Below are 26,015 nucleotides of genomic sequence, written 5' to 3'. Positions count from 1 at the left end.
GGGTCGCTAATCTTTCGCGCCCCCGCGACCTCAAACTCCAGGGCGCATCAACAACGGCACGCTCAAAGGTTGATCAATCGTCGCCCTTGATCATTTTCATGTCCCCTTGAAGGAAGACGAGGGTACATGTATTGTACACCGATGTTAGATGAGTGCAACTTCAGTCTATTTCCAGACAGAATCTAGCAACTCTTTGTCGTCTCAGGTCCGCCATTCGATATCAAGGCATACCTAGATAGATTGTTATCTGATCGCATTTGATCCCGAATCCAGGTGAGCCTCTCATTGATCCGGAGAGTGACCGCGGAAGCCGCCGTTATCGGAGCACTGATCATATGAAAGGGACGACAAGCACTTATCAAGTCAGGAAGACCTCACCTCGCCTTCGTGTCAATCACAACGACGACAAGTTGGAGAAGGTATCTATTTCCCTCACATCCCTGGTATCCGAAGAAAAGCGACGTGTTCTGGCGGATAGCAAGGAACTCGCCTGCACATATCCGGTACAGTTTCATTTCGAAACCCCACCAGCACACTGCCAGCAGGGGCTACGGCGTCAGGATGAGCCCGATAGCAAAGGCCAAATCGCTTGATCACCTCGTCTTGACCGTCAAAGACCTCGACGCGACGGTCAAATTTTACGGAGAAATCCTCGGCATGCAGCATACCTCTTTTGGGGCAGCCAACGACCCGAGCATCCAACGACACGCCCTCAAGTTTGGCAATCAGAAGATCAATCTCCACATCAGCGGCAAGGAATTCGTGCCCCGAGCTCAAAATGTGCAGCCCGGGAGCGGCGACCTCTGTTTCTTAGTGGAGGACAATGTCGACGACGTATTGGGCAAATTGAACGAGAGGAAGATCGACGTCCTCGAGGGAGGAAAGGTGGTTCATCGAACTGGCGCCCAAGGCCAATTGCGCAGCGTCTATATTCGTGACCCAGACGAGAATTTGATTGAGTAAGTTTCTTCCCGGGGATTCAAATTTCCTTTTTGTTCAAGCGAACAGCCTCGCTTGGAGTGTCGCGGCTGACGGTGATGTCCACCGGCATAATAGATTATCGAATCTGGTCCAGTAGCAAAACCTCGTTGTTCTCCAGAGACGGACGATTGGGGCCTCTTCTGTATAACGGAAAAGCAAATCCGAAAGTGATGAGCAGCGTGCACTTCCCATGGATGATTGATGAACAGCCCATGCTATACGAATGTTGGGCGACGTAACCTCAAGGAGCCTCCCAGAGTCTGCTCGACACAGCCCATGGGCAGTGTAGCATCGGTATATATAGCAATTTGACATTGATAGTTCAAACAAGATGATATGTGCCGTCACTCTATAGAGGCCCTCTTCTATAAGCCTCTTGAGATCGGCCATGAGTTCCGCCAACGTAGTCCCCTATTTGTGGACCACCCATTCATGATTATCAAGATGTCAATATGCGAAACACCACGGCTGAAGTAGCGCGAGGGTTTCCAGAAACCAAAGTGCGGAACAGCTTCTCGGTTTGTGATTCGGTTGTGGAAATCCTATCTCCTCGATGAATTGCATGAGGGAAATTGAGCATGCCCTGCTGGTCAGTGCCCATGGGAGCTTTATCGAATTCGGAAAATGCCTAAGGTACCAATCGCCTTTTCCTGAGCGGTGAAGTGGAAGAACGAGATGTCGATCAAGACCTCAAGTTCGAGTTGAAGCCTACGTGACAGAAAGAAATTGGCCCATGCGTGGAATGATATGCTTAGAGACGGTTCCTCGTAAGGGGGGCGTAGCAGAAGCCTTTTATTATTACTCTTGACCTAAAGGTGCGTAAAATGAGTGGAGCGTTCGAGTCAGCGACCTACGATAGCCCACCACATATGGGCGAAGGCCGAATCTCAGCAGAAATACACAAAGATATTCGCGGCTTCATTGACGCTACCATTCGGCATGCTGCTGGCGATGATGATGCTCGAATGCCCAAGGTCGGCAGGCTTGCACTGGGGGCCATGGGCCATGGGAATGCTACTCTCATTCTAGCGATTCCGAAATTCTTCTTTCTGTTCCCGTGGCCCGACCGGCCTTTGCAAGGATCCTTGCATAATTAGCTTCAGCGCAACGCGCAGGGGCATCTAGTCTCGCTGCGACTGACTCGAGCGAGTCCTTATAGAGAATGAAGATGTCTTTATCGGTGTCGATAGCCGAGAAGATAACTCAGATGCGCCAGGGCCGAGAGGACATTTGGGGCAGAGAGATTGGTGTTCAGGCAGACAGTGTTCCAATGATACTTACCTAGGTACTCATGTTTCAAAGTGCCCAGGTCAAAAGCCTACCCCGGCTTGTCCCTTAGACCATTGGGTTGCAAGAGTCCTGAAAAAGGGGGACGCTTCCTCCACCTTTGGCAATACGGCAATTGTGCGGAATATGCCATCACTCGAGAGCGTAACAAGCATCTTGCATTGCTCATTGTTGACTGTCAAAGAGTCAATAGCCGAAGATGTATGCGGTATGCAGATGCCCTGCAGAGTCCTAGCCAATCAGTCCAATCTGCTGTTCGGGGGCGACCGAGAGAGGGCGTTGATGGCAAATGCTGTGCGTCCTGATTTGGTCAAGTTGCAGGTCCGAGGTTCAGGTTGTTCGTCTCAAGGCGCTGTTGAGTCTTTGGTGACTTGAAAGTAGTTCTTCTGTTACGGGTACGCATACCTACCTAGGTAGTGTACTGTACGAGTATGTGTACGAGCAGTTGTGTAAAATATCTTGGCGTAGAAAGGCTTCAGCACCACCACCACCACGACGGACACACCAACCCCCAATCGCCCTACTCCATAAGGCCCTGCCCTTAGTGACCTTGGCTACTACCTGTCCTCGAGGACTTGTCGATGGCAGCCATGGTGGTTGCTCGCATGTGTGTTGTGTATTGATCGCACGGCCCGCTACCGAAGGCAAGTGGGACATGGTGGTGACAAGCAAGCGAAATGCAGCAGAAGTAGCGAGTAGCGGCCGCCCCGCCTGTGCTACTTACCAGGACACTTCTGTACACATCCCAGCACAGGGACAAAGTTGTTGGAGGGCTGTTGGACCAGTGAGTCAAAGGGACCGCGCCAATCGTTGCTTCTTTCTGCAATTGCTCTCTCCGTCTACTGCAGGCGGCGCGTTTGCCCTGCATCTCACCTTTTTCCCTCTTCTTCGTCGATTTGTCTTACCCACCACGCTTACTTCGCCTCGGGATCGATGGAGAGACACAGCTGCCCCATTCTTGATCTGGCTGGCCAGGGGCAATCCGAAACGATTTCTTTCGGAGTATTAGCGACGATGGCCGATGGGCTTCGAGACTCCTTGCAGTGGTTGGGCCCTTCTTTGGGGCCAATTTTTTGCCATTGTCACTTCGGTTCCTCGTCTCGACTTGCTGGCCTTTCTGGGATTTGGCTCACCATGCTGTGTTACCCACCCGCCCAAACTTTGGAGAAATTCACTGTTGTGTATGCAATGCACGCTGCCGCAAGCTTTGACCGGTTCCTTGGTCTGGTGGCTTGCATATCCCCTGGCCACTGACCTCTCGAGAACGTCGGTCAGAGTTTCTGGCGTCCCTGTCATCCAAAGTGCTGGTCCGCCGGGACGATCTCCCCCTCCGTGATGGAGACGCCAACTCTCGTCCCATGTTCTTGGATGCATTAATCTACCATCCTTTGACAGAACGGCCGCTTGTTAGCGCGACGAGCACCCGAAGGGCTATACTTTGACCAGCGCGACCAGTCAAGAGCTTATCTCCTCCCGCTGTGGTAGACGAGAATCTCCTGGATCCGAGCAGATTTCGAAGGTTTAATCCCACCAAAATTCGTGACTTACGCCCTGCGTGGAGGTGGATGATCAACTTCTTGAAGTCCAGAACCGTATCAGGAGCCGTCAACTCTTTCGCCGGCGCGGAAAATCTTACACAGGCCCGCATGAGTTGCTGCAATTCTACGCGCGGTCGTCGATCCTGGCTGGATCTTTCAGCCTGAGCGGGTCACGGCATTGAGGCACTGGACGCTGGAGACCTCCTCGAGCGTACTTCCGCCTTTCACGATCCCAGAAGCCACAATACCATCATCGGACGATATCGCTGGTATCGAATCTCGGTCATCTGCGGTTCTCTAGCCCGGACGTCATCTGGTATGCTTTCAACTCGTCTTGGACACCTCATCTCCCGTGCATCTCAATTTTTGCCATCGACCAGATACGCGCGCGACGGTCTCTTCCCCGCCCAACGCTCCATCACGCCACACAAAAGCCTTGCTCCAGATCATCAGCGCTCGTCCTGATATATCTGTGGCGTTCATTCCACACTTTTTGGCTTTGGCAAGTCCCAGATCACTCTTCCCACAGGGTTGGCTGAGACGCCAAGCGGCTGTAGAATTCCGATCCTCGAAACCTGTTGACAGATTTCAAGTCTTTTTCGGATTGCTACGTGCACACCAACAACCATCCACCTACCCAGGGTCCCCCCTTACAAGTATCATGACTACTGTGGTCCAACACTCTAATCTCATACCTTCAGCTTTCGACTTTTATCATCCTTCTCAGTTCGCGTCGGCACCGAATGCGTCGCGAAAGGAGGGGATGAATCCACATTACTATGGTGCTCCTGCTCCGACGACCACAGTTAGCGAAAATCCTCGCCCAACTCCCACGGGACCCTTCACCTTCAATGCTGGGACGTCACAGCAATCGTATGTAGCTTTGGCAAATGCATCTTCACCGACTTTCCCAACCTCAATAGCTCCTCGGGCACCACCACTTTTTCCTAGCTCACCTACGTCCCAAACTTCACTACGTCAAGTCCCCGCCTTCCCCCAAACAGGATCCCCAGAAACCGTCACAAGGTACGTACCAGACGGGGTCAACCTTTGAAGGATGCAAATTAAAGCTGGAACAGATCCTCATTCAGAGCCTCGGCCTCTTCATTTCCACCATCTACGCCTCAGGATCAGCTAGCGTTCACGGGGTCGCATAGTCATGGTTCCACAACAGACTCATCAAGTAGACCCGATCATCGTGTCGGTCCTTCGAATCTAGAGTCTCCTTCCGCTGTAAGGCCGCTCGTCGGCCAACAGAAATCGAGTAGGTGCTCACTATATGTTCGACAACAGCCTCGAGCGGCTCGTGCTGGACCAGATGGCAAAGACAGAAGGTACAATCACTTTGATCTTGTTTCCAAGGTATCTTTTTTAATAATCATTCCTAGGCCTATCGACCCTCCCCCAATACTTCAGCTGATGATGCAAGACTTCGACCCAGATAACCCTGCGGATGTGGAAGAAATCAAAAGCCAATGGTGGGTGGTGCACTGTAAGCTGGTGGCGGCTGAGACACCGAGTCAAGATCTGACCACCATGCACTTTTTTCGCGACGACGGTCGGAGAGAAGTTCAAAGATTACTCCTTGGGACTACAGTGGCCAGCCCGACTGTGACTATGGATGACCCTGACCCGGACACGATGCCGCAACATCCTCGATCACCCGCCGCCCCTCCCAGTCCTACGATCGACCGGTTCATCCCGAGGTCTGCAGCTTCAGCGACAGGGAAAGCAAGACCACCACATCTGATACCGGGCACTTTCTTCATATTCGCTGATTTGTCCGTCCGAAGAGCCGGTGATTATCGCCTACAATTCACTCTTATGAAAATGGACGCCGAATACCTGAGTCAGGGCTCAACGGTTCCGTGTATTGATACGACCATCAGTGTGCCGTTTCGGGTCGTCAATGCAAAAGATTTTGATCAAGTGCAGCCAAGCACGAATCTAGTAAAAGGTCTTCTACAGCGTGGCGCAGGGTTTCCTCTGAAGCTGAAGAAGGGAAACAGAGAGGGCCAAAGACGCAGGAGGCACACTTCCGGTGGTGATTCGGAGGACTCGGACGACGATGACGACTATTGAGACGAGCAAACTTTGAGCTGTGGAAGCGCAAACCCATACAATGAGGCACAGGAGAAGGAAACATGATCGGTAGATTGCGATGGCTGTTGAAAAAGAGGAACTTGATGCATGTGGGTGAGCGGAGGTCACCTCCAGGCGTGTAGTCCATTCGGAGGCCACTGTGTGTCTACACAATCTGCACCTGAGCAACTGGGCCTCGATCAAGCCACGCATTCTTTCAATATGCTCTTGATGAGCGGTTTACGAAAGACTTTACATTCACCAGAATACGGAGTAGCTGGACTGGGTATGCGATGTTGGTCAAGGATACCACTGCATCACACCATGTAGTGCGCTACCATGGGCCGGAAGACAAAGCTGCAAAATGAACGAAGTTATGGCACGGCACCAATGGCGCATTAGATGGTTACCAGAGCCGAGAGTGGTGCGAGAGAAAGCGAACTTTGAGCGATGCCAGATATGCACGCTAAGGGTGCGATTTACCTGGATGGCCCGGAAAGTCGCAGGACGATTGTTTCCAGGCGGAGGGCACCAATATGACAGCTCGCCTACGGTGTCAAGGGGCGGCATCGTGAAACACCACCCAGGCTCTGAATAATGAAGTCCGAAAGAGAAATCCCCGGGGTGGCCATGGACCAGGACTTGTCTCCTCACTAATACATGCTGAGAATAATGACCGGAAATACTTCGTTCGACACGGATGCTGGTACTATTCCGAAAGGAGTCTGTGGACAACGTGGGCGGGTACTGTCCTGGGAAGAAATGATTAGGGGACGTCAAAAGCAGATTCTCTCGCGTCAGGGAAGAAGCAAGCTCGCTGAAACCCAGCTCGTATCGTACCAATTTGTAAAGCCAACTACCCTTATCCAGCATGGTGCAGCGGCTACTAATGCGCTGACCGCATGGTGATGGCAGCCTTGTGTGTGCATGAGCGCGTAAATGGTACATCCCAGCACGGTTACAGATGCCTTGGACAGTGGTGTGAGGTGGTTCTTTTGGCCCTTTAAGGAGTTCCAGACCTCCGGCTAACGAGAAGCCGTCCAACCGATCGAAGGACAGTGGGTCGGGGGCTTCAGTCTAGAACAGATCTGCCCGGGATCGTAATGATCCACCGCTATCATAAGCGAGGTGGGAGAGGGGACCTCTCCTACCGAGATTGAGAGAAGAAACAATAATACGCCCAGGATATGGAGTACTCAATGACGATGATACCGGTCGACACCTTAAGGTACTTGCAGGAACGCCTCATGGTACAGTGATACGCTGGTACCCATCTACCTTTTGTACCTATCTTTTCTCCCGGGCCTTGTTCGCTTAGATGCACCAGAGACAATGAAACGTCAAAGCGGAACTGTCGGCAAGGCCCGGTCGACGCCATCGCATGGCTACTTTATCCGTTTGCAGTTGACGATGCTGAAGCTGGAACTCGTAGCTTTGACCTTCAGACACGGGTCAAAGGCGCAAGGGATACAGGCTAGCAGACAACCATCATCCCGCCTGACACAAGCATGGACATGCCCCTGACGCCGAGTTGGGACAGAGGAAACCGAAAAGGGAAGCTGCATGTACAAGACAGTCATAATTCACAGGTGATCTGAGCACGAGCTTTGGTCGATTTTTCATCCACAAGCTGTGGCGACCTGACTCGATGGAGAACCGAGCACATTATTATCGTCGTCGAGTTGACATACGCCGTCTGAGAGACCTTTATCATGCATCAGAGGCTACAAGAGTCTGGACGGGCAAACTAATGCCATAACATTCGATCCCTCGTGGGTGACATTCCTCAGCTACTCTTCTAGTCGCACCTAACCACAAGACTTGAGTGATGCCGAGTCCACGGCGGCAATTAATGGTTGACTGAGGCAATCCCGCATCTACTCGTGCGAGGATGTTTCCAGGCCGGAGCATTCTGGTGCTAGGCTATGTCTGTAGCTTGAAAACCTTTTTGAAAAATGATACCCAGCAATGAGCATCACACGGCAGTACTTCACACTTTACATCATATATCGTATGATCTGACAACGTTACGGGTTTTATTGGACAATCTCAAGAAGAACTTTTTCGTGTGCGACGGATAGCATCAGAGATCCTCCTCACATCCTGATGATCTCTAGGCGGCAGGATGCACTTTCCCTCACTAAGAACCCACATGCACTACGGCAGGAAGAAGTGGCAACTCATGATCGGACTGATCAGCTTCGTCCTCATACAAGAGGAGAGATACATTCTCCATCTATCTGCAAGCCTTCGCTCCATCTTGCCCCCAATTTTGATCCATCTGGTCGATCCAGAACAGACAGAGCGTGGCTGAACGGATTCGACCCACTGATTTCAGCAGACTTTCGACCTCTCTTGCGTTTGGGCCGCAGATCAGACATATTGTTCTGACAACTCGTCTGCTATGGCGCCCCCTTCGTGAAGTGACCGTCTCCATTTTGATACTGTCCACGATCAAATGAGGGACTTCTTCGAATGAAGCCAGCGCCCGAAGATCCGAAAATCTCTGAACATTGCCTAGGGGCTCAGTATGCGGCAAAGCGGAGTTACTCATGCGTCGTGTCGCTTACAAGTACGAGTATATTCGGTCTACTCCTCTCAAAGGCCCATCTACCAGACAGAACCAAGCCATGCTAACCGACGATGCCCTTTGGACTCTGCAGTTTGTTCACTGAGGTGCCACCTTGATGCATTGGCTCTCGCATGAAGTCTGCTCTTCTTCGGGCTTCTGAAGCTGGCATTTTGGTTAGCTTAGCGTCAAAGGTGGAAGTGAATGCATGAGCCTCACGCATTAGAGGGAGAAATGACCCTCTTTTCGAGGCACGAGCTGTTCAGTGATCATGAGCGGTCATTGAACGAGGGACAGTCCGCCAAGGATCAGCACCAACATGACGTGGCCGTCTTCTGATCTACGGATCTTATTTCAAAAGCCTCAATCGTTCAGCTTGACAGGTACCTTGCCAGCTAGATTTGATAGAAAGCACAAACCTCCCCAGGCATTTGCAGTCTGTAGAGACCAGTCTTTGCGAGTGGGCCCTCCCTTTATCATCCTCCGCAAAACACTGCAAGTCCACATGGACCCGATGGGACATCATACCCATCCTGGGGAGGGGGGGGGGCTTCTGGAAGGGCCGCAATGATAATAAATCCCTTTGCTCGCTCGCTTACCGCTTTGTGTGCAAAGAGCCGATGCCCGAAGGGGGACGGACGAATCTACGCAATTACTCACCGCTACGGCACATGGACATGTATACTTGTCGTAGGTGGCTTTTTTCACACACAGAAACCCGAACCCGAGATGCATCGTCCACGAGGAACTTCAGGCAGCCACCAAATGGTGACTGAGCTCCTCCGTACAAGTCAACCAATACAAGCCAGCCAGGTGGAATGGCATTTCCGCAAGAGGCGCAAACAAATACGGCAAATGACCCAAAGGAGAAGAAAAAACTGAGAGATCAGTCCCACGAGGGGAACAAAAATTGCAGGTCGTTACGAATAGGTGACAGCGACAGCGACGGGGCCTCGAGTAGTGCGGATTGTTGTTCCAAAAAACTCGGTAAAGAGACGACGCTACCACGGATCTTTTTTCGTCTTTGATTCGCAAATCAAGATGGGCAACGAACCCATCATGGCATTTGTGGATCTGTTTCCTACATATTGTAGGTAGCCCATGCAAGAAGGATGAAGCGAGAGAGTCCCAAAAAAAGAAGACCCGGCCTTTTTGGGGACGGTTGCAGTCTCGGGGTACTTGTTACCGTTACTGACTGATCCGCCATTTTGTCACTGGAACCAGGTCGTCGATCAAGGGCCCCCAGGACTACGAGCAAGCGAACAACCCTGACTCGTGGCCTTTGCTCTTTTTGTGTCAGCAATTTCATGACTTTGCGGCACGTCTGTTTAGTGTAAGACTGGGATCGGAATCCACCGTCCACCGCGAACGCACACTATCATTTTCCGTATTAGTGGTATGTTTCTTCGGTGTGGTGGCCCATCTTGTCTAGTCATCTCGATTCGAAAACCGTCGTTCCCCCCTCCCCCTCCCCCAAAAAAAAGGGTCCACGTACTTGTAAGATGAAAAAAAAGGGCAACATGACATGAGAAACGCATTGAAAAGAAAAAAGAGTGAGAGCAAAATGCCGACGCGACGGATGACGGCACGAGCAGAGCAGAAGACGCGCAACTCACCATCTACCGTACTCGTCAAGTCGTATTTTTCAAGACGCGCTTCGTTAATGAGAGCTGGGGGGACCGAACGAAGAAAAAAAAAATCCCCCTAACCCTCTCTTAGACTAGACCAGCAACCACTTTTTTTTGGTGTTGTAAGCAGACATCAATTATGTTATCCTCTGATTTCCATAAATGGTAATGTTCACGAGGCGTTTGAGGATACAAGAAGAAGAAGAAGAAGAAGACGATGAAGGGGTTACGATGGTTAGAGTTTTATAGTTTTATAAACGGGAAAATTAATCCCTCCCTTTCGTGTCCGACGTTTCCGCCCCCCCCCCCCCTCTCTTCTCCCTCAAACAGCACCATCCACACACACACCGTCAAAACGAGTCATTCATTTTACAGTAAAAGTGTACGTGGAAGGATTAAACGGTCCTCGAGCCACATCAACACTCGGGTCGGTGTTGAGAGAAAGGCGAGTTCGACCAAAAAGGGATCAGAAACTTTGACGGGGCACAGAACAAATCTATTGTACTGACCAAGGTGGACATGAGTGGTATCGCTAGACGTGTGAGGTCAAGTGACGGAACGATCAAAAGTTCGAAATCAAATGGTCAAGAATCAAGAATCAAGAACCAAAGACCAGCATTTTGAAAGATCCCCCCAAAAAAGGATCGAGGACATGATCAAAGAGCCCACAGGGGTGGATGAATACCCTCGGTAGGTATATTCCATATTGAGGAGGTTGTTGGCTTTCTTCTTCTTTTTGGCCTTCTGCTCAATACAGACTGTGGTGTAGACACCCAAAAGTATATTTCTTGATGTATTGGCAATACCTTTTTCCTAGCCATATGTTGATACATGATTTCCCATGCTAGGTAGGATACCTACCTATTCACTGTCATGACCACCCACCGTGAACCCTTCCGAGTTTTACAAGTTGATACAGACACGAGTGGAAACTGTCGTGGGACCATCCCATCCATATTCCTGACACAAGTTCGTCGATATCACAAAAAAAAAGGGAGAGCTCAAATGGCTCTTTCGATCACCGCTACCTGTCAGGGTATGTGCAGTGTTTCCGAACGAAACTCAACGGTGTTCCAACCATTGGGTGACAAAAATGTGGTGGCTTCCCCGTCTCGTGTGTCGTCTCATCTCAACAATGTTGGTAACGTGTTTTGTACAATGGGAGTAAAATGGTACATCACTCCAGCCGTGGACCCATTCACTCTGGCAGGTGACCTTGCAATGTAGCAAGTGGTAGTATACTTGATTTCACAAGTCATCTTTCCCTCTTTTGCAAAGTCCGTCTCGAGAAAAGTTTCGGTCCATGTCGCGGCACAACTGAAGAGTGGGCTCTACACTACCACGACTTCAGTGAGAAGGCCTTGAACTTTTAGAACCTGAATGCCAAGTTCATTTCCATTGCTCAAAAAAGTACTGCCTGTTCGCCGACGAGAATGATTCTTGCTCAAACTCTGCACCCCTGGTGGTGGTGGCGATGATGATGATGATGACGGTGTGGTGTGGATAACAATATAATGTGAATGGTTTCGCCTCCTTAACCCTTTTGGAGCATTTCTCCTGCATTATTTTTGCTTTCGACTTCAAAATCTTCAAGGAACCAATCCTCCTCTGATGTTCTGGTCATGAATTCCTCATTGTACCAATGTTGTTCGAATCCATCGATATATTCAATCCACTCTCTATCGGTGTCGAGGCCCTGATCTTCAAGGTCGTGTTTGGCAGCAGTAAGCCATGGCATGGCGTCCTTCTCCAGCCCATGCTCACGTAGCAGGAGTGCGAGTCTGAGATACCTCCGTGTCTTGAGACTGGCGTCTGCGTTCTCCAAAGCTGCGCTCAATCCGAGCCACTCGATGCCGATCCAGTTCTTTGGTTTATCTTTGCGATCAGACACAACCCAATCGTCGTTTTCGTCGAGATGGTGATTGAGCCACCCGTCTTTGCCCAGGTGATACAGGGCGAGCCTGACACAATGCTCGGCACTCCCTTCCATCGCAGACATCGTCAGCAGGGATAGCCATCGGTCCGAGAACTTTTTGACCTCGCCTGGCAGGAGGAGAAGTTCGTGTGCCGCCTTGGGGTCTTTCCACTTCTTCACACCGTCGCGGATGGCATTGTCGAGATCCTTTTGTACTGGGTCTCCTTCTGGATCATCCCTGTCGAAATGCGATAGGTAGTGATTTGCTGAGTCGTGAACTAAACTCCACGTCGGTCTATACCGTTCAAACATCTCAGCTCTAGACATTGGACGGTTGCTGGGTTCTAGGATGGTGTCGAGCTCCTTCGCCAGCAGGTAATTGGCCTCAGCACCCTCCTTGGAATGCGACATCTCCGTGGCTAGCTCACACCATAGGGACATCGTGCGCCAATCGCTCCTCTTTGCGGCATGTTGTTTGATGAACCCGGACACTTTGCTCGAAACCTTTTTCGATTGATGCTCGATGAATGCGACCTTGATGGCCGCCTCGAGGTCGCCAGCCTCGAAGGCACAACAGAGCGAGTAGTAGCCTAGCTGAGCAAACTTGCCGACATTTTGTCGGTGAAAATCGGCTTCACCAAACGCCTCGAAGATGTGCGGAAGGATACTAGGGTTCAGCACGAGCGCGACCTCATCTGAGGTGAGTGCTTCCTCGTAGGTGCGGGTCCACTGGCTGTTGTGCAGAGACACAGGAACAGCACGGTCATGCAGGATTTTGGCTCTCTGCAGCTCCGCGCGGTGATGGTTGAACAGTTTGACTACAGTCGGAATAGAGCGAAAGCCCAGCTTGGTGAGCTTTTGCCCGAGGGCGAGTGTTATGTAGTAATTGTCAAGCGGGCTTGGACCCTTGTTGAGCCGTGTGAGATTATTCTGTCGATTCCGGACCGGCTTCATGTTAGGAGGCTTTCGAGCGGCTCGTAAACTCGCAGACGACGAGAACGGTCGCAGAGTATCGAAGCCATTTCGACCTGATAGAGACCGGCATCCAAGGTTGGGGCGAATGTAGGCGCGACGACATAGCTGTGGGAGGGCTTGCATGTCGTCTTGGCTACCGTACGTTTTATTCCCACAGCATGGTCGGTCAAGCCGACGACGTCTTTATTAGAATCTAAGCCGGACCAAAAAAAAGTTGTCTGGTGGTGTCATTTCTACAAATGCGGAGAAATCGCAGGCACGAGAAACGCGCCAAGACGGCGGAGGATCATTTTGAAGATCGAATCCATTGCGATTCTCGTCAGTCTTTACGTCTATCAACTCTTCGCAAATCTTCCGTGTCGACAGCACAGTTGAAAATCACAATAGCATACCTATCTCGACGCATCCCTGCTCGATTCCCGCAGCGCAAATCCCATGGCGCAGATGTGCTACGACGAGTCATAGTCCTCTTTCATCGTCACATTCCGCGTCTTTTCCCACCATACTGAGTCGGTATGCCTGCTCCGGCTGGAACCAAACGCGTACGCGGCGTTCAGGTCTACCGCCCTTTCGTCTACGGTACCGAAGCGATCCCTTTCGACCCTGAGAATAGGCCCAAGGACGCACCAGCCGATCATACTCACAAATGGAAAGTGTTTGTCCGCGGGATCAACAACGAAGATATATCCTACTGGCTTAAGAAAGTCCAGTTCAAATTGCACGACACATACGCCAATAGTGTGCGAATGATTGAAAGTCCACCATTTGAGGTAGAAGAGACGGGCTGGGGTGAATTTGAGATTGCAATCAAGTTCTACTTTGTCCCAGAAAGCACGGAGAAACCGCAACAGATCTGGCATGGTCTCAAATTACACCCCTACTACGGGGACGTTGAGCAGCAAAAGCGCGACAGGTCGATGATCAGCAGCGTTTGTTATGAAGAGGTCTTGTTCAACGAGCCTGTAGAAGCCTTCTACGACATTCTCACAGGCGGCCCCCAAGCGACGAAGTCGAAGGGCGGAAAAGGCTCGAAAGCTCAGATCAAGGCGCTACCCACGGCAGAGATACCCATGAAAAGTGGTGGAGGTAACAAATTCAGCAGGGAAGAAGAAGGTAAAGAGTTGGATCGGCTGGGTGAGGCAGTAAAGAAAGTGCAGGCGATGATTGCGGAAGAGAAAGCCAAATTGGTAACCGAAGAAACCAAACTGCAAGAGCTGGAAAAGACTGAAGGAAAACCCATCAAAAAGAAGTGAAATGTGGAGCGGACCGACGCCGACTATTTCTCGGGGGAAATGCCAGGCACATATATGGGAGGTCGAGCCTTGAGTCGCTTTGACAGCAATAACCTGGCTGTGGAAGTAAGTGAGAGTGGCATTTCAGACGATTTGTTCTATTTCGTCGGCACTCATCAAGGCAGCTCGTCTATTCAGTGCAAGCAATATCTCGATCTGCTGTCTTACCACCATAAGCGACCCTCTGTTTGATCGATACACTTCCACAACAGGACTTGTTAGCCGGAGACCCCGCCTCTAAAGTTGTCAGAAACACCCTCAAATCTTTTGAATGAAGTATCCAGGCTCATGGAACATGTTCCCGAGCGTCTGCTTCAGGAGGGGTCAGGCATCGCCAGGCTCTCCAGGTTGAGCTTCCACTTTGGCGGACTGATTGCACATGATCAGTTGCTCTTTGTTGGCCTTCTTTCTGGCAGTTGGTGACTATATCATGTCTCTAAGCACCACTAATATCAGGTTCAGGGACGGAAGGACACTGTCCTTTTGACTGCACCAGGTCGATCCTCCAGGACCTAAATGACTTGAGCATGCCTCACCTGCTCAATCCGGAGTCCTTGAGCCATGTCGCACGGGAGGCATCTGTAGAGAGAGCATCATGCGTTTCACGGGAAGCTGAATTCAGGGCCCTCGCTTTCCTCTACCGTGAGGCAGACATATTCAACAAAGACATCCTTGGACGCACCTGTGCCCTTTATTCCGACTTTTGGGAGTGGGCCATCCAGGACTTGAGACATCGGGTCTTCGTTTTATATGACTGCAAGTCTTCGCGCTGAAAATGGTCAAGGAGGAGTGCGCCGCGAGGCTGAATCGCATAGAGGGATTTGCGTATGTCATCATTGACCAAAGTTTTGGCCTACAAAGTCTGGCCACACCATTCACGTCAATACTGCGATACACAGGACAAGCACAATACGCTAAATTCACAGATTCCGCACGAGTGGTTCCGAGTATCAAATACGGCCGTCCAGTACCTACTTCTCATAGAGAGGAGTGATTCCCTCAGTAGTCTGGAATTAATGCTCCTCGCAATGTCTTGTTTTTATATAGTCGAGACAAAGAGGTATTTATCCCAAAACATGCTAGGTCTCTGTATAGTTCGAGGATTACTCGCAGAATAACCCAGCGCCTTCCCTCACATGGCCGTTCCTCTCTCGAAACTCTCGCGTATGTCGGCCGTGTACCGATCGTAGAACCTCGCCAGCTTCATGTTGAACTGCTTGTTCTTCTCGTTGATGTACGTGACGTCGCCGCCGTCCTCCTCGCGGCCTCTGGCCTTCCGGGCTTTGAACCTCGCCTCCTCGGCCTTTCGTAGGTCCTCGACCAGACGGTCCACGTTCTCCCGCTTCGGTTTCTGCTCGACGAAGCCCGTGCTGTCGTCGTCGGCGTAGAACCTGCCGTCCCGGTCGATGGCCACGAGTTCGCCGTTCTCCATCTCGACGATCTCGAGCCCGCCGGTGCGCGCGGCGTTCTCGAGGATCTCGGCCTTTTGGCGCTCGTACTCTTCACGGTTCCTGCCGCCGTCCTTCACCGCGGCCTTTTCGAGGTCCCGGATCTGCCGGTCGTACATCTTGGCCGCCTCGGCCGAGTAGTCCGCGAAAGCGTTGTTCTCGCGCGCGTGCTTCTTGCGGTTCACGCGTTCGTCCCACCGTTCGGACTCTTCGATGGTATAGTCCCACGCCCGCTTGCGCTCGAAGGCACCCTTGCCCTCGTCCTCTTCGGTGTCGGCCTTCAGGATGTTGTGGGAGGCGATGGCCGACTTTCGCGACAGACTGGCCAGGACGCTGGGGTCGACGGCGGCCCGGGTGGCTTCCGCTTTGGCCTCGGCAAGGTTGGATTTCGCCGAAGCTGACGCTCGGGACTTGAGAGCTTTGAAGCGCGCAAGTCGGTCGGCGGCCGTGTTTGACGGAGCAGACGCAGCGGGCAGAGCTGTTGTTTCATCAGAAGTAGTCGCTTCATCCGGTGGGGCTGATTCCTCGACAGATGTGGCTCCTCCTTGTTGTTTCTTTTGTGATTCCATAGTCTTCTTGCTGTCCTTTACTCCGGTTGTGGGCGTCGTGGTGTCGTTGGTGGCTGCTGCGTCTGTCGGGCGAGTCTCCTCTTGTTCCGGGCTTGGGCTGAGTTTGCGTCGTTTCGCAGGAGGCATGATGGGTCAAACGGGAGCTGAAAAGTCGGATAGAGAGTGACTGCAAGATAAGCGATGCTAGGCTTATAGTCGGGTTGAAGTAAATATCTCGTGTAACAATTTTCGCGCGGTGCTGTGCTGTGCTAGTCGCAAACTTGCCCCGTCCTCGTTTCCAGTTCAGAAAAAAGGACATCGCTATTGAGCATTCGGTAGACCTTCCACATACGACTTCCCTTATCAAATACGTCAGTGTTATGCGCCCAAAAAAAAGTTCCCGACGATCAGATCATTCCACGACTCGCAGCATCATGGAGCTTTCATGCTACGAGGTTGTACTGACTCTTTTCTAGCTGGTATTCGAGTACAACAACGGTATCGAACATCCAGCAGTCATATAACATGGCTCAGGCTGCAAAGAAGAGACTTGTAATTGCTGGCGGGAATGGATTTCTCGGGTCTCGCATTTGCAAGTCCGCCGTCGCTCGCGGTTGGGACGTGATATCCATAAGGTACCGAACTTGTTCAGTTTACTACTCCATGTGCTTCTTCCTGATAAACGATACAGCCGGTCCGGAGAGCCAAGATGGTCCTCGGTGACCTCAGAACCCTCGCCCCCGTCGTGGTCGAAATCCGTCACATGGGCCAAAGGTGATATCGTAAAGCCTGCGACTTACACCTCGCACCTGAAAGGGGCTGATGCCGTCGTCCATACCATGGGCATCCTACTCGAAGCAGACTATAAGGGCGTCATATCTGGGAAAGAGAGCGTCGTCTCCGGCCTGTCAAGGGCCTTCAGTTCCTCCAAGGCCGGTAGTACAAAGAACCCTCTCGAACGCAAACCCGGAGGTGAACTCGGCAAGGGCGAAAAAGACGGCCAGATTACGTACGAGTTGATGAATAGAGATTCCGCAATTGCTCTGGCGCAAGAAGCGGAAAGAGAAGGTGCCAGCACGTTTGTGTACATCTCTGCCGCAGCGGGCGCACCTATGCTTCCAACAAGATACATCACCACGAAACGAGAAGCCGAGACCACGATAGCGAGCAATATGACCAAATTGAGGAGCATTTTCATACGGCCAGGCTTTTTGTACGACAGTAGTCGGAAGTTTACGCTCCCGATAGCTGCCTCCGGAATGGTGGGAAGCACTTTCAATAGTCTAGTTGGCGGTAGCCTCACTCGGATATTTGGTGCTGCTGTCGAAAAGCCACTCAAGGCAGATCTGGTGGCCGACGCTGTTGTTGAATCCATAGCGGATGGCTCAACTAGAGGCGTCATCGACACTCCATTGATCGAAGCACTGGCTGCAAAAGCCTGGCGCCGGACCATGTTGTAATTCTTGCATTCAAAAATGAACGACTGGATAGGTACCTGTGAAAATAGCTGTACAATAAAGACTTGAGAAGATAAGGTATGACATGATGATGATTATTGAATGACTTGATTATATATCTTAGTTCATCCATTATCCCCAAACAACATGTTTGGGGCAGTCAATCATAGCCAAGTCCCTGGCACTGTATGAATTTATCTCAGCAGCAAATATGAAGACTCAATCCGGCAACAAGGCTGCTGGATCTTCACCTGACAACTTCCACCGCCAACATCATAGCCCCGCGTATCGGTGCCGTCTGCGTCGAATTCTATCATACACTCCCATCCAAACGCCCTTGATGTAAACAAATCCCGCTATGCTAATCACATTGGAGTGAAGATTGGAAGGGATGCCCACCGACGCAGTGGGAGAGTTGCCTCGTAAGATGTGAAATTCGAAATTTTTGTACAGAAGAGGACATGTCAGAAGAATCGCGAGCCCACTGTATTATAGTACACTCTTTGGTGCTCGTCTTTGATAGGTGTTGTTTCTCTTAGATTACAGGTTGGCGGTCTGGCTTTCCTGTGGAGGCTCAAATAAGACTTTGCGAGTAAGCTAATCACTGTCAGTAAAGCTGTGGTGAATACAATAAGATCTGCCTTACCGCCCATGCGCCAGCAATTGAAGCGACGATGCCACTTGAGATCAGCATAGGCTTTAGCCCTCTTGTGCTCTTGAAAATGGCTCCACTGAGTGCGCCAGCCACTATGCTGTTGGCCGCATCGTGCTTGCCACGATAGTAGCCAATCGTGGAGTTGAAGCCGTTATAAACCATTGCTACCACTCCAGCTGAGTTCCCGAGGAAAGGTCCTCTCCTCGTTACGCTGTTCAGGACACTGTTGAGGCGCAACTTCGGAGGTGCCGATGCAGGTGTCCGATTGAGACCTTCTATTAAACCCCACGTTCCACCAGTAGTCAGAGCCGTCAAGTATACGGTTCCTGTTCCATAGCAAAGATCGTCCGACCAGCCTCGAGAGGGAAGAAATGACCGAGCGCCCGGAAGATCTGATAATGTAGATTCGTCTAATGAAAGATAATCAAGTGTCTGTTGATTCAAGCCAGCGAGAGGATGTAATTTCGAGGCATCGGGTAGAGATGCTGCTCCTAGGAGCGTAGAGACATCGGTGGTGTAAGAAGGGTCAAATGATGCCGGTGCGTATCCTCCGGCCGAAGGCGCAGGCGCAGACTCGGTCCGCTGAGATTCTGCTTGCTGTTTTCTCCTGCCAGTGAAGGCGTCCCAGACGGACATATTGAATCGACAATAGCAACTTCTCGACGGATGAAGGGGGAAATGGGAAGGACGAGTGAGGGTGGTATGGCAAAATATCTGTTCGTAAACTCGTCTGGCGATAGAAGGTAAAATGGTGCTGGAGAGAAAATTGTTAGAATCGGATCGACGGCGGCGCTATACAGGACACGTGACCGGAATCAGCCGAAGAATGTCCGGAGCCTCTTCTACTACAGCCTCGTGGGAATTTTTTCATGGCTAGCCTGCACTTCCAGTAACTCTTGGACAACACCGTACGGCATGCAAAACGGGTCATAGACATTGGAGTGTATCAAGAGTATGGAAACTCTGGAAATCTGCAGAGTTTGACCGGCCTGAAAACTAAGATGGATCTGGTTTCACGGGCCCTGGAGGCCCCAATACCAGTACCGATTTCCATCCTTTCAGATTTGGGGAAGGGCGCGTTACGACAGGCGTTGCGAGAAGTCGATGAAGTCCCTAGGTTGACAAGTCTCTGGAAGAGGTTGATCCTCACTGTCAGAGATCCTCAAGTTCTCGACAAGCACATTACAGTTGCGTGCAATGCCCTCTGTGTATTCATCAAGGGCGGTGCTGCCAGTCCCCGTCCTGAGCTCCATCGTTTCAGCACTTCGAGGGAAACATGGCTTGATGCTTTTGCCTGTGTCCATAAAGCCTTTGACGACGGAATGACGAAGCCAGCTTTCCAAATGTTGGACACACTCTGTGATTTGCTCAAAGAAATGTGTGATTCGGAAGTAGACAGCATCATGACAATTGCTGTTCCACCGTTAGTCGAGACTATACTACTGTGCTCACCTCGATCTGACCTCAAGAAAGCTTGTCTCATGCTTACTGGCTTCATTCGAAAGACTCTGGTGCCTGACTTGCTCGAACGTTTCGCTGAACAAACAACCACGGAGCATGTCTTGGCTTGGAAAGAACGTCTGGTCGAGCATCATGTTACAGCCACAGATGTGTCAGAGATAGGAAGCGGTAGTATGCCTTCTCTTCTTCTTGCCTTGATCTTTGCAAGCGTTGACGTCAACACAAGGAGCACAGCCATCAAGACGTGCTCTGCCCTGTGTTCTCGTGGATCAGCACGACCAGATCGCCCCAGTCTTCAAGATCTAGTCGAGAGAGTTGTTGGACTATACTTGGAGAGGAATCACGAGTCACTCGGAGACTTCGCTCAGAATATCCTACCGGTCATCCTAAACGACAAACACAGGTTTGCAGCTTTTGCAACACTGCATGCAAGGTCTTGTTGCGACAGCGAGGCACGTTTAGCCCTCTTTCTTTCTACGTTGCGTGTCGGAGTGTCAAAAAGTTTGTTGTCTGAAACAGGTAGGGTTTTTTGGCACCACCCGGGTCTACACACGTTTTCAGCTGACTGAGATATTCCTGATAGAAACCATCTCGATCTTCAATTCTGCCTTCCCAGAAGATACCTCTGCTACCAATCAAGACCCATATCATTGGTTCCCACACTTATTCAAGCTGGCAAGCTCAGAAATTCGAATATTGACATACGGACTCTTGACAGCATCCTCTGCTTCTAATTCGATTGTCCCAGAGCCCGCTCTAAATTGCATCATTTTGGGGTTGAAACATCTTCACAATGATGCTGATGCCCACGAAAGAGGAGAAATCATGAGTATAACAAAGAGATTTCTAAAAAGAATCCAGACTGGGAGCTCGGCACTACTAAAACAGAAACAGAACAGCTTCGTCTTGGAAGCCGACTTAGTTGTTGCTTCGTATGGCCTTTTTACCTCGACTTACTACTACTTCTTACGAGCGGAGTTGAACAGTGGTATCTCGTACCCACGCCACATACTCGCCTTACAATCGCTCCAATGCCTTCTTGACTCCAGATTAGAGATCCACACATTCTCAAGTGACTGTGAGCTTATGAAGTCTCTGTGCAATCTTTGTTTGGACCCGTTTGAGGATGTCCGACAAGCATCGGCAGCTATCCTCCATGTTCTTGCCTCGGAAACGGCAGAAACGCTATCTTTGGTTGTCAATCTTGGGCTGCTGCAAGGTGTAGAATCCCTAGTCGTTCAGACTTGCAGAAGCGATCATGCAGACGGGATGGGAAGGCTCTGGGCGTTACGATCGCGTCTCGATTGCATACTTCAATTTGAGCAAAATTCCTCCGAGACAACATTGTCGAGGTGTATAACGCAGCTAGAAGCTCAATTATCTATAGTGGGAGGCTTGCAACCCGGATCAACCTACCCTTTACATGGGCACTTACTAGGCTTGAATTTTCAGCTCCGCGACTTCAGAGCCAACGACAGGGAACGTCTGAACTTCGACGCTGCGCGGATTTTGAGAATATGTCGTCAAGCCTGGGATCAAGTCAGATCCCAGTTGTGTGTCGATTCTCCAGAAAGGACTTCAGATTTGACCGAGGACGACGGCACTCAAGGCCCAAAGGATATGCTCGCTTATTCCTGGAGAGCGTTGCGCGATTCAAGGTGAGTCTACTGCAATATAACTCGGCAATAACTAACCTAGGTAGCCTTGTTCTTCAATCGTTGCTTTTGGCATCTGATTATAATAAAGATCTATATGCGTCTATTGGGTCCCTCTGCATGGATCAACTAATGTCACTCCGACATAGAGGTGCATTCTCGACAGTGGCAAATACTTTCCTGCTATGTTGCGAGACAGTTCGTGCCGCAACCGAAGCTAGTGTCCGCGGTCTTCTCCAGGAGTGGTACAAGGTATGTGTTTCGACAAGACGCACGACATGAAGCTGACTCTCGCAGATCGCTTTAGTACAAATCGATGAACAAGCTGATCGCCTCACACGCCGCTCTGCCGGGCTGCCGGCAATGATGACAGCGTTGCTCAGTCCGTCCGACGTGACCTTTTTCTCTTCAGCAGTAACAGATCTGACGAGTATTGCCATACGAACACCGGAGGAAACCCGTTCGGATGGAGAAGAACCCAGGTTACCTCAAGTGCATGCCCTGAATATTCTCAAAGACATCATGACAACATCAAGGTTTGCATCTGTCGTAGTTCACTTCTTATCGTCGATAATTGAACTAGCGGCCTCCTGTCTCACTTCTAAAATCTGGGCCATCAGGAATTGTGGTCTGATGCTCCTGAGAGCTTGCATCAATCGCCTGGATACCTCCAACGTGCACGACAACGCTGATACAATAGACTCGACGGGATCCGGCTTCAGAGAGACTTCCTCCTCAGTTGCTATCCGCATGCTCCATTCAGCACAACATATGCCCGGTAATGCACCTAATATGGCGATTAATCCTGCCGAACTCGTATTTGCAGCACTGGATCTCCTTGGACATGGCAAGGTCACGACCAATAAAGCTTCAGAGATTGATATGGCTATCGCTCGAGAGTTGTCGAACCCAGCCTGGGCTGTACGAGACCATGCAGCGTTCCTGATGGCGCATCGTTTATACCCTCTGGGCCCCATGTCAGCTGTTCAGAAGTTGTTCGAAGCGACTGCGACCATTTCATGCGAGAACGTTACCCATGGACGCTTGCTCTGTTGCAGATACATTATGGAGGCGGGAGCCAAAAGTTTGAATAGCAATGAACTAAGTTCCCTGTTGGCGTCCATCGGGAAAGACTTTGCACCAAGCAGCACGGGAATAAGGTGGTCTCCTTATGTCAATGCGGCGTGGCTGGATATTCTCAATGATGCCGGCGTACTTATCTGGCACCACAAGTGGCCAACCCACATGCTCTGTATGCACCAGTTCCCAAACAAATTGGACCCATTGCAGAGCAGTAAGTCTGTTCATGACCCTTTCTTGACGCAAAGACTTCTGCTGCACGAAGCATTTTGCTACATGTTCTCTGATGCGACTGCGTCCGAGACAGAGACTAGGCGAGCTTTCGTATGCCAGTTTACGGACGACCCAGAAGTGCTGCGCGCCTTCCTGGACACGGTACATGAGAAACTTAGCGACAAACCAGCCTCTACCTTGATTCAGTTATTGGTATCTGTGATCAACGAGAATTATATTGCGCTTATGGGTCAGCCAGATGTACTCGAGATGGCATTCGCTTGCTTAGAACGCTGCCTTGCTTCCGCCATCGAATCTGATCTCGACTTGTTGAAGCCCCTTTCCGACAGAATCAAAATCCAAGAACTGGCAACGTCCAGAGACTTGTGGACCACGGCTTTGAGACTGGAGGCACACTTGTTAAGGCATTTCATGTCGGAGCAAATGGCTGATCCTACTACTATGAAGCGCACCCGATTATGGCTCGACGCTCTTGAATATGCCTCGATGGACTATCTTGAGTTCTCTGCGAGGTTGAGCGCCGCCGTTGCGCTATCTACTTACCTGAGGGATTTCAAATGTGCCATGAAGACCCCCGATGAGAATGAATTCTGGCCGCGATTACTTGTCATCATTTACGATCTGTTGAACGATGACGATGAAGAGGTGCGTGCCGAAGCTGTCACAGCTGCGAAGAATCTGAATTTGCGACACGTGCTTGTCATCGAAGATCTGGGGCTTTGTCCCCTAGCGATGAGAGAAGTTCTTATCGACCTACTGTGCCAGGAGGATGGACGAATGTTTTACCCGACAGAGGCTACACTAGGCAAAATTTTGCGCATTGGGCGGGATATTCGGGGTAGTCTTGACGGTGAAAGTATCTTGCATCTGGTCAAGAAGCCGGTATCGTCAAGAATCACTGAGATTCTTAAGTCAAAGAATGATCTATTCGCCGAGGAGAGGCAGAATCTTTACATCGATGATGTGCGGGAGCTCAATATTTGGACAAAAATACTATGCCGGTCCTCTATGGGCCTCTTACCATCAAGTCGACTTCAGCTTGTGTTGCAATGGACATCTGAAGGGCTTGACCAGATCGTGAACTTGATTAGGGGTGCGAAAACCTCATCCACCCGCTCGACATTTGTACATCCACTTGGAGTTACATATGATCACGAACTTTTGGTGGTGATTGTACAGGTTGTAAGTCTTTCGGGTGTACTCCTACGCAGTGGAGCAAATGGCATACCCCGGGATGAATTGCACGGAAAACTGGAGCACCTTGACCAGTCATGTCACAATGTACAAGGCAATGCGGTAGTTACTGAAGCAGTGAATTGGGCACTGAGAATGTCGGAGTGAAGTGCAGAAGCAGATATGAGGCAGCAAATTCCACATGCGCACCCATTTGTCCACCCATCACTAAGAGACACACCAGACCACCGACTCGAATGTGAAACTATCAAGTTCCAGCATCGCCTCAAACAACATATAAAGACCAGGACGCATCCCCTCCGCCGAAGCTCGAGCAACAGCCTCAGATTGTTTTTTCCCTCAGCCAAAGACCTTATACTCGACTCCAACGAGCTACTGCACACTCGAACCGATCACTATGCAGCCTGGCCTCGGAATTCTCCTCTGCTTCCTTCTAATCATTCCCTTTTGCGGCTGGCTTGCATGGCGATTCTTTATGCCATACCTCCAAGATCAGATGGCGATGGTTGAAGCTGGCGAACAGCGTCTAGCTGAAGGGCATCCACCTGCGGTCAATGGAGGATAACGGAGGATGAAGACGAAGAACACAGTGGGCAAGGATGGCGTCTTTCCACATCCAAAGCTCTTCAGGGATTGAATCTGCCAGGCTTGGGAAGAGGAACAACGTCTGGAACTGGTGTTACATGTAAATGCGTGTGGTGGGAGTTCCGAAATGGCAGATCTATCGTAATAAATTGCGCGCCGCAACTGCTGCTCAATTGTACTATTCTCGGCCCTGGGGAGAATACCAGTGTGAAAAGATGTTGCGCTTCTCGGACTCCTACCTACCTTACATATGCCACTTCCTCTTTCCTAGGTTCTCACCTCCTGGTAACTGATTCGATCTGCCGAATTCTGCTACTCGTCATTGGCGGCATCATCACCTCGCTCATGTTGACCCTTCAACCTCAAGACAGTCGCTTCATCCGTACCTCTCCATCATGTCGATAATCACTCAACTCGTCACAGCAACAGCTATTGCAACCTTTTCACCCACTGTCCTGACCGACACCGTCACATGCTACATAGCCACCACGCTGCCTGCGTCAGCTGGTCAAACTGTGACCATCAACCTCCCACCCGTCGTTCCTCCACCTATGCCGACGACGAAATACACACCATCACCTCCGACTGCAGCCACGGTCACCGCGGTAGTCACAGCTACTATGATAGATGTTTTTTTGCAGGACCTCAAAAGTGTCATCTACTCTACCTGGGTTGTGTCACTGAATCCCACCGCAATCCCAGCTGCGAGCGGTACTCCGGCACCATTGGTGTATGTGGTCGAGCCGCAGAACGATGGTGGATGGGACACCTGGTCAACAGATGCACGAGTCGGTTTGATAGTGGGGGTTGTGTTCGCAGGACTCTTCTTGCTTGCGTTCTTATGCTGGTGTTGTTGCAGAAGGTCAAACTTGTGGTTTGTACACCGTTGGCCCTGGAGTCGACCCATGGATACACCGAGCATGGGTCAAGGGATGTCAATTGTGCAACCGACAATGGTAAACGGGCCAATTCTGCCTTACAGTAGACAGGGACATATCGTCGGATATGTCTAAAAGTCGCAGGCAATGGTGATGAATACAAGAGAGCCTTCAACAATGAGCTCAGGGGACGATTCAGATTCACACCGAGATGAGATAGAAGCTCGGGTTCTCCCAACAAGAAAGGATCTTCATTGTTCCGTGGTCTTGACTTGCCCTCAAAAGTGTCCTGGACGTCTTTTGCTGTTGCCTAGTGCGATACCTAACATGATCTTTACAAGACGCAGTGTGAAGGCGACACATTCAGAGGACAAAAAGTGAACTGAGTTACCATGAGTCCATATTTCCTGAGATCAGCATCGCTTGCACTTGAAAAGTTGCAGACAATCTCTTTCAGGAGCGGCTGGAACCTGTATTGTAGTCCGTACCTCTAGCACATGCACTTATTTGGTGGCCTATGCTCTTCTAGTTGGAGGACCAATGACGTGGCCGC

The 26,015-nt window shown here is 50.7% G+C and overlaps 10 protein-coding genes across 10 annotated transcripts; 7 read left to right on the top strand and 3 right to left on the bottom strand.

Moving 5' to 3' along the window:
- Positions 1 to 6: 6 nt before the first annotated feature.
- PV06_03176 (uncharacterized protein) lies at positions 7 to 1,322 on the top strand. The gene is made up of 3 exons (XM_016403935.1): positions 7 to 273; positions 343 to 959; positions 1,057 to 1,322. Exons 2-3 carry the CDS (start codon positions 562 to 564, stop codon positions 1,076 to 1,078), a joined length of 420 nt encoding a protein of 139 aa, XP_016264940.1. The 5' UTR covers positions 7 to 273; positions 343 to 561; the 3' UTR covers positions 1,079 to 1,322.
- Positions 1,323 to 3,912: 2,590 nt separating this feature from the next.
- Positions 3,913 to 6,925, top strand: PV06_03175 (uncharacterized protein). Its single transcript, XM_016403934.1, has 3 exons — positions 3,913 to 4,832; positions 4,886 to 5,140; positions 5,195 to 6,925. Exons 1-3 carry the CDS (start codon positions 4,468 to 4,470, stop codon positions 5,886 to 5,888), a joined length of 1,314 nt encoding a protein of 437 aa, XP_016264939.1. The 5' UTR covers positions 3,913 to 4,467; the 3' UTR covers positions 5,889 to 6,925.
- Positions 6,926 to 7,804: 879 nt separating this feature from the next.
- On the top strand, positions 7,805 to 10,347 carry PV06_03174 (uncharacterized protein). Its single transcript, XM_016403933.1, has one exon. It carries the CDS (start codon positions 9,025 to 9,027, stop codon positions 9,337 to 9,339), a length of 315 nt encoding a protein of 104 aa, XP_016264938.1. The 5' UTR covers positions 7,805 to 9,024; the 3' UTR covers positions 9,340 to 10,347.
- Positions 10,348 to 11,029: 682 nt separating this feature from the next.
- PV06_03173 (uncharacterized protein) lies at positions 11,030 to 13,146 on the bottom strand. The gene has a single exon (XM_016403932.1). The coding sequence runs from the start codon at positions 13,096 to 13,098 to the stop codon at positions 11,620 to 11,622; it is 1,479 nt and encodes a 492-aa protein (XP_016264937.1). The 5' UTR covers positions 13,099 to 13,146; the 3' UTR covers positions 11,030 to 11,619.
- Positions 13,147 to 13,314: 168 nt separating this feature from the next.
- Positions 13,315 to 15,353, top strand: PV06_03172 (uncharacterized protein). The gene has a single exon (XM_016403931.1). The coding sequence runs from the start codon at positions 13,491 to 13,493 to the stop codon at positions 14,226 to 14,228; it is 738 nt and encodes a 245-aa protein (XP_016264936.1). The 5' UTR covers positions 13,315 to 13,490; the 3' UTR covers positions 14,229 to 15,353.
- PV06_03171 (uncharacterized protein) lies at positions 14,263 to 16,540 on the bottom strand. Its single transcript, XM_016403930.1, has one exon. The coding sequence runs from the start codon at positions 16,408 to 16,410 to the stop codon at positions 15,400 to 15,402; it is 1,011 nt and encodes a 336-aa protein (XP_016264935.1). The 5' UTR covers positions 16,411 to 16,540; the 3' UTR covers positions 14,263 to 15,399.
- A 133-nt stretch (positions 16,541 to 16,673) lies between these two features.
- PV06_03170 (uncharacterized protein) lies at positions 16,674 to 17,836 on the top strand. Its single transcript, XM_016403929.1, has 2 exons — positions 16,674 to 16,898; positions 16,955 to 17,836. Exons 1-2 carry the CDS (start codon positions 16,789 to 16,791, stop codon positions 17,721 to 17,723), a joined length of 879 nt encoding a protein of 292 aa, XP_016264934.1. The 5' UTR covers positions 16,674 to 16,788; the 3' UTR covers positions 17,724 to 17,836.
- On the bottom strand, positions 17,795 to 19,111 carry PV06_03169 (uncharacterized protein). Its single transcript, XM_016403928.1, has 2 exons — positions 18,367 to 19,111; positions 17,795 to 18,317 (listed from the first exon to the last, which is right to left on the bottom strand). Exons 1-2 carry the CDS (start codon positions 19,009 to 19,011, stop codon positions 18,261 to 18,263), a joined length of 702 nt encoding a protein of 233 aa, XP_016264933.1. The 5' UTR covers positions 19,012 to 19,111; the 3' UTR covers positions 17,795 to 18,260.
- Positions 19,112 to 19,856: 745 nt separating this feature from the next.
- PV06_03168 (uncharacterized protein) lies at positions 19,857 to 24,146 on the top strand (the record flags this gene model as incomplete). The annotated part of the gene is made up of 4 exons (XM_016403927.1): positions 19,857 to 20,355; positions 20,420 to 21,494; positions 21,539 to 21,743; positions 21,789 to 24,146. 4 exons carry the CDS (start codon positions 19,857 to 19,859, stop codon positions 24,144 to 24,146), a joined length of 4,137 nt encoding a protein of 1,378 aa, XP_016264932.1.
- An 833-nt stretch (positions 24,147 to 24,979) lies between these two features.
- PV06_03167 (uncharacterized protein) lies at positions 24,980 to 25,964 on the top strand (the record flags this gene model as incomplete). The annotated part of the gene is made up of 2 exons (XM_016403926.1): positions 24,980 to 25,384; positions 25,444 to 25,964. The coding sequence occupies 2 exons, from the start codon at positions 24,980 to 24,982 to the stop codon at positions 25,567 to 25,569; spliced, it is 531 nt and encodes a 176-aa protein (XP_016264931.1). The 3' UTR covers positions 25,570 to 25,964.
- Between the last annotated feature and the right edge of the window lie 51 nt (positions 25,965 to 26,015).

The sequence above is a fragment of the Exophiala oligosperma genome, assembly GCF_000835515.1.
Source record: "Exophiala oligosperma strain CBS 72588 unplaced genomic scaffold supercont1.3, whole genome shotgun sequence".
NCBI classification, from domain to species: Eukaryota; Fungi; Ascomycota; class Eurotiomycetes; order Chaetothyriales; family Herpotrichiellaceae; genus Exophiala; species Exophiala oligosperma.
The sequence above is the reverse complement of the archived record's forward strand: the minus strand, read 5'-3'. Positions and strand labels throughout refer to the sequence as shown.